At 37.3% G+C, this 15,339-nt stretch overlaps 1 protein-coding gene and 1 long non-coding RNA gene across 11 annotated transcripts; both read right to left on the bottom strand.

The window, feature by feature from the left end:
• Nucleotides 1-216: 216 nt before the first annotated feature.
• LOC100803526 (pentatricopeptide repeat-containing protein At5g16420, mitochondrial) lies at nt 217-7,893 on the bottom strand. Of its 8 annotated transcripts, none has more exons than XM_041017032.1 (6): nt 7,814-7,893; nt 7,280-7,718; nt 1,255-4,715; nt 1,046-1,133; nt 878-947; nt 217-781 (listed from the first exon to the last, which is right to left on the bottom strand). In XM_041017032.1, exon 3 carries the CDS (start codon nt 2,940-2,942, stop codon nt 1,353-1,355), a length of 1,590 nt encoding a protein of 529 aa, XP_040872966.1. In that variant the 5' UTR covers nt 2,943-4,715; nt 7,280-7,718; nt 7,814-7,893; the 3' UTR covers nt 217-781; nt 878-947; nt 1,046-1,133; nt 1,255-1,352. The 8 variants fall into 8 exon arrangements, with proteins under 8 accessions (XP_040872966.1, XP_025985016.1, XP_025985014.1 ...); XM_026129231.2 differs by having other exon boundaries at nt 1,046-4,715; nt 7,280-7,523; nt 7,613-7,718; XM_026129229.2 differs by having other exon boundaries at nt 1,046-4,715; nt 7,280-7,507; nt 7,613-7,718.
• Nucleotides 7,894-8,011: 118 nt separating this feature from the next.
• On the bottom strand, nt 8,012-12,503 carry LOC113002183 (uncharacterized). Of its 3 annotated transcripts, XR_003267695.2 has the most exons (7): nt 12,167-12,503; nt 11,732-12,086; nt 11,346-11,475; nt 10,582-10,635; nt 10,393-10,482; nt 8,986-9,108; nt 8,012-8,069 (listed from the first exon to the last, which is right to left on the bottom strand). It is a non-coding gene; the product is annotated as an uncharacterized lncRNA (long non-coding RNA). The 3 variants fall into 3 exon arrangements; XR_003267694.2 differs by having other exon boundaries at nt 10,393-10,485; nt 11,346-12,086; XR_003267693.2 differs by having other exon boundaries at nt 11,346-12,086.
• Nucleotides 12,504-15,339: the final 2,836 nt, after the last annotated feature.

The following is a 15,339-nucleotide window of genomic DNA, read 5'->3' as shown; positions in this document are numbered from 1 at the left end:
TTAGTAACAATGTCGCCTTGATTTAAATACTGGAGTACTATAACAATATACAAGCATTATATAGAACATTTAATTTTAAATATAACGTAAAGTAAAACAAATAAAATTTGAGGGTGGATACATTCCTACTTATTGAGGACATTGCATAGGTTATTATAAACCCTTGGGTATGTCTTCAATTCCTACCGATAAAAAAAAAGCACTTTACAAATAAGCTTACTTCTAAAAAGCTTTTTCCATGAGGATCATCAAATTAATGTAAAGAAAGACCTGGACTTGACAAAATATTTGCAAGTCACAGCTACAACAGAGCAACTGTATTACATATTCAGGCAAAAGCACTCGATGATAGGCTAAACCATAGGGCAGCATGAGAAAAGAAATAAAGAATACTAACATTTTTCTTCTGGTGTCACTTTTCTATTACCTATATTTACATCATTCCTAATGCTAGTGTAACACTACCAACTGCCAGTCCAGAAACCATTTGAATCACTTGTAATTGCCATCATTCTCCAACAGGTTTACAAGCAAGCCAAGAATAGCATCAACAAGAAAGTCTAGCTCACAGCCTCACAGTGGCCTATCATAGCTGCAACTTACTAGGAAACCAACTAAGAGGCGACTCATTTTTACATACATTTTTGGAAATGGAAAATACAAACAGTTCTAGAGTTGAACCATCCAATGATTTGAATATCTTTCACTAGTACAACTTCAAACAGAACACAGACTCACTCAACAAGCAGTAATGGAATGAAACTTGTCAAACATTTGGAACCTGTAAAATCAAGTTATTAAACAACTCAGGCTCAATTTCCCAAACCCATATCATTCTTTAAGCATGTCACAAAAGAAATCATGTAATGCAACATACCAAAACATTCATCAATTCCCTTTGTTTAGTCATCCATTTCCAGTCTTGGGCAGACTACAAAAGAAATAACCTGCAATTCAATGCAAACAGATGAATTAGAGATTGAAAATACGAATGCCACAATTCGGAAATAGACAGAAGTAATTGAAATAACGACAGATTACTCACTCATGTCACCATGTTATCATAGTCAACCTTCCATAAGTTACAATTAAACTTTGTAACAAACTTGGTGTCAATGTGCAGCTATAATGGTCTGCCATTATAATCAGACAAATTGTGCACAAAATTCCAGTAAGAAAATGGTCCCTGATCAATTGATTAACACTTTCAAGTTTACTAACTGGAGAGTATACAACATATAAGAATGACTTTACATTGGATAAACAGTGCCCAGCATTCAATCCCCTTTTGTCATCACCTTCGGACCTTCCAAAGATCAGACACGACAGCATATCCCAAAGAATTTCCATCATCACACCGCATTCTCTGTTAATATCCTATCAAGCTCAGAAGCATTGCCATCTAAATTACCCACAACAAGTTTTAAGAAAAGATCCCACCATTCACCGTCAACTCCAGTCGTCATGGCCAACAAAACTACCTTGTCAATTTCCTCTTTCTTTCCTCCTGAAAGAGAAATCCCATCAACCAATATTGAGAATGTCGACTTGTTAGGCAAGCATCCACTCTCCACCATCTCCTCCAGCACCCTGATAGCCTCCTTCACATCCCCAACCTTACAAAACCCTTTCATCAACACATTATAAGTAAAAGCATTCGGAACACGGCCCTTCTCCACCATCTCATCCCACAGCCTCCCCGCCTCGCAAAGCTGTCCTCTCTCGCACATCCCCGCAATCAGCGTGTTATACGTCATCAAACTCGCAACCTCCCCTTTCTCCAGCTCATCCAACACGCCCCTCGCCTCCACCACCTTCCCCTCCTTGCAAAGCCAATGCACGATCGTACTCACCACCGCGCCACCGACCCTCCACCCCTTCCTCACCACCCCCCTCCACACCTCGCAAGCCCTCTCCACACTCCCCTCCTCACACAACAAATCAACCACCTTACAACACAACACTGAACTCGGCACAAGCCCCTTCTCAACCATATCCTCGAGCAAATTCACCGCCTCCCCTGGCTTCCTCCCTTTACAATAAGCCTCAATCATAACACCATAAGTAACCTCACTAGGTTGAACCCTATTCTCTTCCATCAAATCCATCATCCTAATTGCATCCACCAACTTCCCCAATCTACAAAACCCACTCATCAAAACAGTGTAAGAGGTTACATCAGGCATCCACCCTTTATCCAAAATCTCACCAAAAACCCTCATAGCACTCTCCATATCACCCTTAAACACAAACCCACCCAACACAGTGCTGTAACTAACCACATTGGGAACCAAACCCATCAAACTCATTTCATCCAAAACCCTAACAGCGACATCAACCTCGTTCCTCTTACACAGCGCCTTGAGCAGAATGTTGCAGCTAACAACGTTCGGCACAAGCCTGAATTTCTCGGTGGAACTTTTAAACACGGAATGCGCCAAACGGTGTCGTTTGTTCTGGACGAGCGCGTTGAGGAGAGCGTTGAGGGACCTGACGCCGAGGGGTTGGAATTTGAGGAAGATGCGGAGGGCGGAGAGGGGTTTTCCGGCGAGGCCGTAGGCGCGGATAAGGGTGGTGAGAGGGGGCTCCGGCGGGGGGTTGGGGAGGTGCGTGAGGAGGGATTCGAGGTGGTAGAAGCGACGGGCGCGTGAGAGTTTGAGGAAGAGCGCGTGGAGGGGCTGGGGCGCGTGGGAGAGGGAGGGGTGGGCGTGGTGAAAGATTTGGAGGGAGAGGTCGGGGTCGTGCTGGCGAGAGATGAGGGAGGCCAGGTTGTGGGGGGTGAGGCGGCGGGGCCAGGGGTAGATTGGGGGCTGAATTCTGAAGGACGAAGAGGGGAGGGCGGCGGCGGCGGGGACGCTGTTGGCGGTGATGGCGGCAGCGGCCGCGGTGGAGAATGGGTGGAGTTTGCGCCGGGGAGGGCGTGAGAGTATGGAGTGGAGCATTTGGCAAATACCAACTGGCAACAACAAAACGAAGTGTGAACTGAACTCTGAAGTCAATCTCAGTTATGCTCTTTTTTTTGGAAAACAGCCATGGTTGATGCCGTCACAAATTTAGTCTTTAAAAAATCAAATTAGTCTTGTTTGTGAGAATAATTTATCATTAAGGTGTATAGTTGAATGATTAATTTGATAATAAGTTTATTTTTTAAAGATTAATGTGTTACGACTAATTTGTCGAACGTTTTGTGCATCCTGAAATTAAATTTGTATTCTTTCATTTTTAAGGAACTATTCTGTCAAACTAAATATTTATTGAAAGAAAAGCTACTGGCACAACATGCCCTTTTCATTACGGTTGCATTTATTGGGAGATTTTGTAGTTGCTAATAGAGCATCAATATTGTAATTCACAAAAATCGAGCGTGCTGCATCAGGGATCAATAATTTTTTTTACAAACTTAAGAAGAAACTAACAAATCAATTATACAGTTAGTTATATAACAATTGAATCACTTGATCAAGGGGACACTTCGTGCTGCATGGATCTTAGCCTCTTACTATCTATAGACTGTAGAACCCATGTCATACAAGTGAATAAGATGATCTCCCCAGCATATTCTCTAATTCTAACTCAATCAATTGAAGCAAAATTCATGCAACGGACATAAATGAGAGGATATTCCTTCATGAACTTCGACCAAGGAAGATCCGAGATAAAAGTTGCAATAAAAAATGGGGCTCATAGCTTTATTTTTATATTCAGGTGAAATTCATATTGTGGCAAGTGGGGCTGCAAGGAAAAGAAGAGCAGTAAATGCGCTTTACTGCTTCTCGGTCAAAGTACCAATCACCAACGGATTCAGCAATGGTCTGCTTCAGAGGCAAGGCAACAACAGTGGATCAACCACAATGGATTATATGTGGTAATGTTAATTTGTTATCAAGAAGTAATGCATTGTATGGCCCAAGCATATTGCTAAATTAGCTAGAGTTGCTACATCGACACCAAATCTAGTATTGAATGAGTAAGGATCTTCGTATTCTAATGGACAGATGTGGATAAAGAAGCTATTCCACGAGTACCCAATTAAGTTTGGTACTTTAAATATCAGTACATTGACAAACCAATGGAGGTGATGGACACCATGATTCAGAGAAAAATTAGCATCATGTGTCCAAGAATTAAGTTCCTGCAACTCAAGGATGACAAATATGACAGAGAACTATAGAAGGATAGACAAATGTTCAAATAGTAGGCTCTAAGGCTAAGGAAGGTAGCTACCTAGGTAAAGCCTCCCCTATATGAAAAAGAAATGATCAAAAGCATTTCATCAAAATTCTCAGACATCATTATCGTGGGAAAAAGGTACAAACAGGCATGAGTGTGAAAATGACCTACAGTTCTGGCAGGAGTGTTAACCGTAAATATCCATTGAAGTTGATGAAGAAGAAAGGGAGATTAACTATGTAGCTTATTAACAAAGAATGGTCCCTCAATGAAAACCCCACTACAGGCCCAATTATCCTCGATAAATATTCCCTACTTACCGTGTCTCGTACATCACAACTGTCGCATGAACTCCTTACCCTCAACCCTACAACCCAAACACACCATATCAAACACCTCCACCTGTCCAACTGAATCCACCTACTGCACTACAACCCCAACCATGGTTCCAACCCAAACCAAGCAAGACCCCACCCCAACCCCCAATAACCAAGATAAGAAGCCACCCACTCGATCAAATCTTGATGACTTAAAAGGGAATACACCTACACCCACAACACACACACACACACAAATGAGAATGTTAAGATGTATGTGTGACCACACAAGAAAGAACATGATACAAAATTAGTGTATACGAGGAGATATTGGTGTGACACCTATCGAGAAGACGATAAAAAAACAGTGGAAGTGATTTGGACATATGTAAAGAAGGCAACTGGAAGCAGTTATGAGAAAAGTAGATAATATGGTGTATTATTGTATTTTAAACTAGGTAGTTAAAAGTGTTGTGTTAGCAGAATGCAATAGCCTTTTTTTGACCATGTGTGACGCGATAACTGGGTGTGACACAGTTTTGCAAACATGATGGGTGTAGAAACTATTAGTTGCGAGTTCACACTAGTTGCTCATATGCAGGCACAATTGCAAAATCGAAGAAAATGGAATTAATCCCTTTTCACATTGTTCCAGAGTTCTGTTTGTTTTTTAATCTTTTAAACCTTTTCAATTGTGCCCCTCCCCTCTCAATTTAACCATTCTTCTCCTATTTCTTCTCAACATTATTTTCAGCTCTTTACTTTTTCTCTATGATCTCTTATTTCTTTTTACCATGGCACCATCTCAACCACCAAGTGAACAACCAATTCTTGGAAGCATTGCTTCATCAACCGGTTCAGCCTATATAGGTGACAACCTTGATATCGTTTGGGAATGGAATTCCCTAAAGGACATAAACAATAAAAAGGCTGTCATTTGTGATTTTTGTTTGAAGACTACAATGGGTGGAATAACTAGAGCCAAGAGACACCAAATGGGGATGAAGGGAGATGTTGGTGTTTGCCAAAAAAATCTCACTTGAAATCGAGCTCAAAATCAAGGAAGCTTATGAGAAGAAGAAGGTTGTAAATAATGCGGCATTTGGGGTGGAAAAAGATGATGATGAGGTAGAAGCATTGGAAGAAACTAACAATATAAGGGCTGGAAAAAGACCTGCAGCAGCAGGTTCTACCGTTGCATTTGCTGTCAAGGGAGATACAGGGAATGATCATATGGATTTGCATACACTTAAAAGTCCAGAAGCATCAAATAAACTCACAGGTGCAATGGCTAAAAGAAAAACAGCATACAAGATACTTGTATTAAAGAAGCAATCTTGTATTCTTCTATAGGAATTTCCTATAGGAATGGTTCTAGCCCTTTCTTCTTTAACACAAGCATACCGTATGTTTGTTTCCTTTTAGCCATTGTGAGTTTGTTTGATGCTTCTGAACTTTTAAGCATATGCAAATCCATATGGTCTTTCACATTATTTCTCTTGGCAGCAGGAGCAAGGTTAGAATCTGTTGAAGCAAATCTTTTTCCAACCCTTACGTAGTAAATTTCTTCCAATGCTTCTACCTCATCATCATCACCTTTTTCCAGCCCAACTGCTACATCATTTACAACCTTATTTTTCTCAGAAGCTTCCTTGATTTTGAGTTTGATTTCAAGTGGGACTTTTTGGCATGCACCAAATCCCCCTTCACCCCTATTTAGTGTCTCATAGCTCTAGTTATTCAATTGAAAAACTTTAAAAAATTAAAAAATTAAAAAACACAGAAACCCAAAATGGTGTTAAAAGGGACGAATTCCATTTTCTTCCTTGATGTTGCAATTGCACCTGTGTATGTGCACAATTGTTGTGATCTGGCTGCAAATAAGAGACGAATTTGATTTTCTTCTCTAATGCTGCAAATGTGTCTACGTATGCGCGCAACTACTACAAACTCGTCACAAATAGTGGTCACACCCACCACTTCACAAACTCATGCCACACCCAATTATCAAGTCACACATGGTCAAAAAACGCTACCGCATTTTGCTATTCTATGCTAACACAACGCTTTTAACTACCTAGGTCATAATCATAATATTAATGGCTTTATAGTGTTTATAAATGGAAACATAATTACCCGAGTGTGTTTGGATGGAGAAATTTAAAATTTTGAGAAATTTTAAATTCTAAGAAGTTCAAATACTTCAATTGAAATTCTTTTATTTTCAAAATTTTGTGTTTGGATAAAAAAAATTAAAATTATGAGGATGAAAAAAATGAATGAAAAAAAAAAGAGAAAATATGATTGGTGTACTAACTATACGTGTGTTCCTCTATGCTCATACCCGATCGATATTTTAGGAGCTCAGACGGTGTTTCTTGAAGAAGATTGTAAGAAGAGAATTTCAATTTCTCACGTTTTAGAAGGAAATTGAAATTCCAGATTTTTAGTTGTTTAAAATTCTGTTTTAAAATTCCAAAATTTTAAATTCTTCATAAAAAGCATCCAAACAATGAATTCTAAATAACAGAAATTTAAATTCTCTAATAAATTACTTTCCTCGGTTAAAATTCTCTATCCAAACGCACTCTAAAGTGCTTCTTATTTCTATTCACAATTCTTTCTAATGCAATAATATTATGATTTACCAACTTTATGTGAAGTGCCAAAACTATGGTTACCTTATCGTTTATTTTAGGACAGTTGGGTGAATTCTATGTCTTGAGTATTTAACTATTTATATAACTTATACTATCTACACAACTTATGTTAGGTGCCAAAACTATGGTTACCTTATCATTTGTTTTAGGAGAGTTGGGTGAATGCCAGGTCACATCCATCTCAGGCAATGGACAAAGCAGGAATCTATAAACATTCCAATCTCCTTTCATTGTTGGAATTCATTCACAGCCTTCAGCAAAGAGCCACCGTAACCAAACAATGATAATTTCCCAAGTTATCCCATGCCTCAGCGTGGCTACTACATTTAGGTTCCAGGTTAGATCATCATTAATCAATATCTGCAGTATTCCAAATCTAATCCAATTGAAGGCTTACAGAAGTTAACAAACCAAGAGTACAACAACATATCCAGAAACTATTTGGTAGCTATAGTGTTTACTTACTTTCAAGTTTATCAATCATGTTAGCATTACAATTGCGAATGTTCAGTCTGTACCTTTGCCAGTGACCATCAGGATCGGATCCTTGAGGCACCAAAATATTGCGTATCTAAATACATTTTAATTTGCATCAAATATCTGTCACAGAAAAATTAGACAAAAAATGTTTTATGACAATGAAACATGCATACTAAGGGAGCTTACCTGCCAGAAATCATAAGCTGGATGAACAAGGAACAGTGGAGTCTTTATGTTTTTAACAATTTCTGATGGAAAGAGACACTGCATTACAAATACACAGTTGGTTGTTCTTTAGTGGAAATATACGAACCAACTAACCAAATTTTACAGTTACAAATTATATCAAAGGGTGAGGCAGCGAGATTTGAGAAACTAAAAAACCTGCCTTATATGGTTCCATTTTAGCAATGCAATCTTTGTGCAAACTTTTTGCAAGACCCTAACAACAAGATATGCGAATATTATATAATTAACTGAAAAAATCACATTGTACTTTTTTTTACTTACAGTAATAAACTTAACAGAGAAGTATAATTGTAGTTCATTAAAGAAATATTGTTATAAATATATAAGCAAGCACAACATTACCTGAAGCTGGACAACATCATGATAGAAAGATCTTATTGTACTGTTTCCACTAACATCCTTCTTGAAATTTATAGAATAAAGATTATACTAATTATTTTACTTAGTAACACATAACATGAGAGATGGTGAACAAGCCATGTACAGGTACAAATCAGAAGTGAATGCACCAAATGCATGGTTTTTCAAATCCAGTAGCAGATAATGAAACTCAAGTCAATTACTAGTCACAACTTTTTTTGTCAAGCAACATCATCCTATGATGACCCATTGTGTAATAAAATAAAAGGACTTTTGGTAACTTTCAGTTTACATTTTACAGTTTAAAGGACGGCCTGAACTGGTACAGGGAGAAGTTGCTTGTCACGCCTGAGAAAACGCATGTGTGTGAGCTTTTTAATGTGTCGTCAACTGGTTTGTGTAAATTGGCAGACGGTGATCCTAACCACGGGGTTGGCTACTGGAAAGGTTTCCGGAGGAGTGACGGGGGCCAGCAGTGGCCAGAAAACTTATCAAAATTTTGCCACCGGGGACAGTGGGTCCTCACGGTTTTCGAAATGCCTCTGTCAGACTCTGGATTACATGTTAAAAAAGGGAATGGACCGAAATCATGTGCATGGAGCTGATTTATATAGGCTAATTATATTAATTACACAAAATGAGAGGATATTCAGTTTCCTCTAAATTAGATAATATATCCCTATAAAATTTCTATATAATAAATGCAGGATATTTTCTTATTTTCAATAGATATGTTGAGAGAAACCTACTCATCTAGGAAGAATCCTGCATCGGCAAGACACTCGACAGTTGCTTCCTTTGGAAGTACTTGTCGGAAATTATCAGTGTATAAGAGTTGCCAATCCTCCAGCAGAGCATCCTGAAAGCAAAGCCTACAAAAGTAGCCTTATCAATCATCAAATGCTAACAAGTTTTACATCAAGGCTAATGCATCATAATACATAAACAGTGCATTATTTCAATAGCATATAATCTAGTGTCTGGAGTGACATATATCTGGCCATTTAGAATTCAACTAATGTCAAAAGAAGACAAAAGAACTAAAAATGCAGAAATTCCTTTCACACCTGAAACTGCACTTGTTCAAATCCATAAGCTCAGATTTAATCTTTCACACTACCATCTATGCTTATTGCTCAAGTTCATTTACAATAAAGGACACTACTTTCTTGTGTTAACCAAATCAAGAAATAATCAAAGTAAAGAGAAGTTCTTTGATTATAAACTAATAGAAAGATTATGATAGCAGACCCTCAATTAAAAGGATGTAACTAGAAAAAATACAAAGGAGTGTGATAATCAACCTCTGATTAAGGAAGTTTATAGGAAAAGGAATAGGCTAGGCCAAATAGAATTCATGCCTTAAAAGCAATTTTCCTTGTGAGCTGTGACAAAATGTTACAGTTGGTTAGCCAACTAAGTAATGACTACAGAGGTTAGTTAACAAACTAGGGTGAAGATTGTTATAAAAGGCAGGGAAACTCCAAGAGGGGCATCAGAATTGTTTGGGAAAATTGTGGATGGAGAGTCCAGACCTCTCAAAAGTCTAGGTAGTATCTGATCCAGTTCTATTAGAGTGCAGGGAATTAAGGTAGTTAGTTAATGTTGTTGTGTTGGCAATAAGATGTAAAAATGATTATTTGTGCTGTCAATTACTGTTAGTTAGTTGAAAAGACTTCAAAAATAAGAGACACACGGAGGACAAAAAAAATAATCTTTTTGGATGATTATCAAGAAAGGCGAGGAGAGGAAGGACTTCCTGGATGTAGAGTTCTTTTTGTACATTGTCACTCTTCTATCTCTGTCCTGTGAGATCTCTGATTGAGGTCTTGAGAACAGAATTCAAATGATAAAATCTTTATATTTTTCTAGTTTTCTTCATCTATTTCTGATCCAGTTCAATCAGAATAATTTCATAATGTCTTTCATTGTTTCACATGCATCAGCTGAGGATAATAAGTGCGCAACAAACGTAATATCCGCCAAACTGATCCATACCTTTAATGTTTACAGTGCAAGTGATAAAATTGAGCAGAGGACTGACAGCCAGATATTATTGTATCCATGTTGATAAGCATTATTATTATTATTTGTTTGTAACAATCTCAGAAAATTTTAAAAGATATCTTAGATTGTCATTGTGGTAAAAGTATAACCTGCTTTGCTTTAGACAGGCCAGTTGATAAGAGTTCATCCATAATAGTTTTCCATATGACCTAGCCTCTGAAGAACAACCCACTTCCTCTCTGCTATATAAAATAATTTTAAAAAAATACATCAACATAAACCCAAATGAGTAAAAGTTATGAACAACCACCAGTGCCAAACATAAAATCAATCCTAACCTCACTCTCTGGATGACCGGCAAAAGATGCGCCGCCACAGTAGTGTATCTTCACCTTGTTCCAGTTAAAGAAATTTGAATAAGTTTGACACATCATATGAAGTAACATCACTTATTCAATATAACTGACTGTCTATCTATATTTACCTACATACATTCACACATCCTACACCAGCACAAACCACACAACTGCCAGATATGCAAATCCAATGGTGTTGGGTATGTAATTATGCAGGTTTGGGGGAAAATGTCACCAAAACAATCAATCATCAATATTACAACAGTAGTAATCTATTCTACAATTTCTCTAATGATATAATCCACAGAACCCATAATACCAAAACAAGAATAATGACAAGTTACTAGGTCAATGTAAAACATTGTCACCGTATCATTCAATCATGACAACATAGCAGCACATGATTGGATGATAGTAGAAAAATGTCTTACAAAATGGTGCATTTAATTTAAACTCTTAAAACAAAAAACCACAAATTCCTACAACAATGGGGTAAACAAAGAGAGAAAGATAGCAAGATATTGCTGACTAGCATCAACTATCAAGGTAGGGTGTGATAGAGGCAGTTAAGTGTTATGTTTACAGTGGATAAGCCAAGGGGTTTAAATTGCAAGTTGCAACAGTGGCAGGGACCTCAAAAACCTTGATATAGCTCAAAAACTCACACAGATGCAACCGCAATAATGGGATTTAAAAGTTAAAACCATGATATATAAGCATGTTACAGTCATTTACAGAGAACTTACCAGTGTTCTGAGCAGGGTCAGAGCTCAATATTCCTGAAAAAGGAATAAGCTTCTCCATATGATTGGAAGACCCCAAATGAGTGAATTTTCACTGATGACATGAAAGTATCGAATTGCACCACCTTCCTCCCTGCACACACAATCGAAACCAGGTCAATAATATTTTCGAGAGGAACACAACCTATAAAATTCATTGGAATTGGAATCTATAAAATTACGAGCTAAACTTATTAAATAAGAAGTGAGAATTGCAAAATCTTATGATTTTCAATAGATTTCAATCCTCGATAATAAAGAATGTGTTTAAAAGAGTATGTCAGAAAGAGTTTGTTTTTTTAATATTTATAGGAATGAAAGACAGGTATAAGGAATTTACAAAAACTCACCCCCATCCAACCAACTGAACTATACCCTATTAGTAGAAAGAGAAATTATTACGCGTGTCTATAGTTCCAGCTAATTTCTATGTGTCTTTCAAATTTACAAGAGATAGTTAATAAAACTCAATTATGAGTTACAGAGTTACATAGAGATTATCTGGGACTATGGAAATGGAAGTTTGGGACTACGTAATAATTTCAAGTATTGGAGAGTGTGTTACTAGCATTTCTCCATTTTAGAAACCAAACTCATTTTTAACAACAAGGGAGCCAGAAACCCCAATGTGGATCAGCCAATTGCGGGATCCGGATCCGAACCGGCTTCGGAAATGGTAACCAGGGGCGCTCCCGTCCAAGCATACTGCACATACGGGAAAATGAGGATTCAGTCAAAAAGAAAAAAGGATGGAGGCGCGTGGGTGTGTTTGGAATGGAACATACGCGCAAGCGTTTGGTTGGCGTTGCGGAGGAGGGTTAACGGAATGAGGTTGGAGTAACGGGAACGTGAATCCAAGTGGGAGAAGAGAAGGAGAGAGAAGAGGACGAGGAAGATGAATGCGGCGATTGCGTAGTACTTGGAGGACCAAATTCTGAGGGCGCGAAGATGCAAATTGGGAACGGTTAGAGCGGAAGAAGAAGAAGAAGACGAAGACGATGAAGGCATTGCGTTGTTGTCGGAGGAGAATGAATGGAGAGAGGGACACTGCAGGAGTGAATTCAAGTAGTCCGAGTCAACACAATGAAGATGTTTATTTGTTTGTTGTTCAACGTGCTCTAAATCTAATGCTAGATTATTTGTTATTATAGTTGATTTAACTATGTTTAGTCTATAAATTTTTTCAAATTTTATATTTTAGCCCTAAAGTCCTTGTCGTCCATTTGTGCACTTAGTGGATAATGTGATGGTAATTTTATTATATTTTTTACTGGTTAGTTTTTTCTGCAGTAGAAAATCGTCAAAAATTGCCATGTTAAATTTTGTAAAGCACATAAAACAATTTCCGACGGTTTAAACCGTGGGAATTTGCTTTCACCTTTTTCAGATTTCATGCATTTTTAATTTATTTTTTAAAATATGTTTTCTTGTCTGGTTTATCAATGGTTGGTAAAGACTTATTCAATATAAACCAAATGAAAATCTTAATGTAGTGCAAAACCATCATCTTCCAAATCCATGAAAATAGTGCAATTCAACTCTATTGTCTAAGCTCCAATTATATTTAGGATTTGTCAAATAACAATTGCTTTGAGCTTCTATCATGGTATCCTCAATTTCCTCGTGCAATATTTTATGATATCTAGCAATCCAATATTGAATAAAAACGGTAACAAGAAAAACAGTAACAAGCAATACAATTCCAACAACCTTCCATTATAATGTCTCAAATACGATGATGGTGTTAAGACAAAATTCTTCCAAAAACTAATATTTTAATGATGATAAACTACTAGAAACAAATAAAGTGATTGAACTTAGTTATTAATGATTATTTTGAGTGTACTTTATTACGATATGACATATTCATGAAGATAACATATGTGTGAAGTATATACTTGCAGAGGAAAATTTTCATTATATAGATTCTGCAATCAAAAGCAATATTGCTAGAAGGAGAATTATTCAGAAGTTGAAAAGGTAGTCTTGTTTTACCGGTCAAAGTGTATGTCAGAGTTGTGTATGATTATAAAAATGATGATGCTAATAACTTGAGTCAAAGGATATGTATTAAAAGCTACACATGGTGATAGGAAAAGAACCATGAGCCAATAAGATACTATTGTGGACATTAATAAAAGGCCCAAATGGAAAATCACTCCACCAAAGCATCTAGAAGATTATGTCTGAGGAAGACCTAACCAATTATGTCAGGAGGAATGTTGTGTTGGCACTGTAGTATTGGTTGGCTCAGATTTTAAGAATATTATTGTCTACCATTCAAATTTTGTTATTTGTCATTTTCTACATTTTGTTATTGTCAGCATCTATGTTATGTGTGTGTGCGTGTGTGCGTGTGCTCTATAACTGATTCTACTCGTTCCAAGTCCAATATGAACCGCATCGAAGAGGTTATAACGAAACTCACCTCCAATCAATTCACCATCATCGCCACTCAAAACACCATGACCACAAAAATTGATGAACTTCTTCAAAAAATGGCCTATCTCGAAACTAGTCAACATTTTCCTACCTTTTCTTCTACAAACCCACATTTCTCTTATGTATATCTAGCTCTATACTATGAGATTGATTTTGGGAGCACCTGGAACCGATTGCTAAGCATGTTCAGTACCGTGGAAACTCTTCATTCATCATCACCAACTTCAAGTCATGCTATACTTGGAAATGATATTGGCACCGATATAAATGCTCTGAGAAACCAAAGTGAAATGAAGAAGATTCAAGTTGCACAAGTGAAAATCTAAGGCGTGAAGAAGTAGCTCTATTTTCTTTCGATGACTCTGATTCTGATCTATGTTGCGCGCCTCATACAGTTTTGGAAATGAAGATTTTTTTTCCTATTGCTATCCCTAGTGCCTTACAACCAATTTTAGAATGAGCATCATTATCTAAGAAATTAACTCATCTTTGCCCTTCCACCAAAAAGCTCAAAGCCCATTATATCAAGATGGAACCATTTCGGCAAAACCACATTGACATTCAATTGTTATGCAATGATGAAACTCCCTACTCTTATGTTTGTGCCTTGTGGTTCCTCAAACAATTGGATGACTACTTCATCTTATTTGATGGTTGTGTAGTTGATGCATGCTAATTATTTGATGATACAAGCTGGGTAACAAATGCGACATCTATGCACACCTTTAACAAGAGGTTTTGTTCTGGTGCTATAAGGAGAAAAATTTTGGCACATGCCCAACCAAATCCACATGAAATGCATCAACATCATCCTGCATTTTCATGATTCTGCATATCCAAAAAGGAAGTTGGATAAGAGGTACTTAATGTTAGTTGACCATCATTGTTCATTGTATGTTGTTAATGCTACACTTGCAATTATTGAGATGCAATTTTTTAATCTCATTGTTGCCATTGATCATCAGAAGGGCAACAGAAGTTTGCCTTACGTTGAAAGTGTTCATCATCCTTATGAAGAATTCATCTCTATTGCTAGGAAGGCTTCATATGCTTTTAATGAAGACAACTGGTTTTCTTGTTTTGGATTTAGAGATGGACCATGGGATATGAAGACATTTGATGATATTATCCCTTCTTGGCCATTTGACAATTTAAAGTTTTTGAAATTTGTTGAAATAATGAATATTGTAGTGTTTGTTCAAGGTAATTTGATGACCGATTTCTAGGACTTGCAATGCTTATCGATCATGCTAAATTTGAAAATGGCGTACCTACAAATCTTGTCTCTCCTAAATTCTTATTGCACAACTCAATAGAGATGGCCTTTGAGGTCAACTTACCCATTATTATTCAAGTTGAAGATATTTTTCCACAAATAGAGTAACCAAGTGCAGTTCTTGGGAGGACATTTTTCACAACAACAATTGCTATTGTTTTCAGAGTTGCAATTCTGTTTTGTGCCACATGGACGTGTGCTATTTGGGAAAGGTTGTTTGATAATGTACGATGTTAGTTC

The sequence above is a fragment of the Glycine max genome, chromosome 7 (assembly GCF_000004515.6).
Source record: "Glycine max cultivar Williams 82 chromosome 7, Glycine_max_v4.0, whole genome shotgun sequence".
Classification (NCBI taxonomy): Eukaryota; Viridiplantae; Streptophyta; class Magnoliopsida; order Fabales; family Fabaceae; genus Glycine; species Glycine max.
The sequence above is the reverse complement of the archived record's forward strand: the minus strand, read 5'-3'. Positions and strand labels throughout refer to the sequence as shown.

Excerpts from the sequence above, each read along its gene's own strand:
- LOC100803526 (XM_041017032.1), bottom strand. The coding sequence starts at position 2,942 with ATGCTCCACTCCATACTCTCACGCCCTCCCCGGCGCAAACTCCACCCA.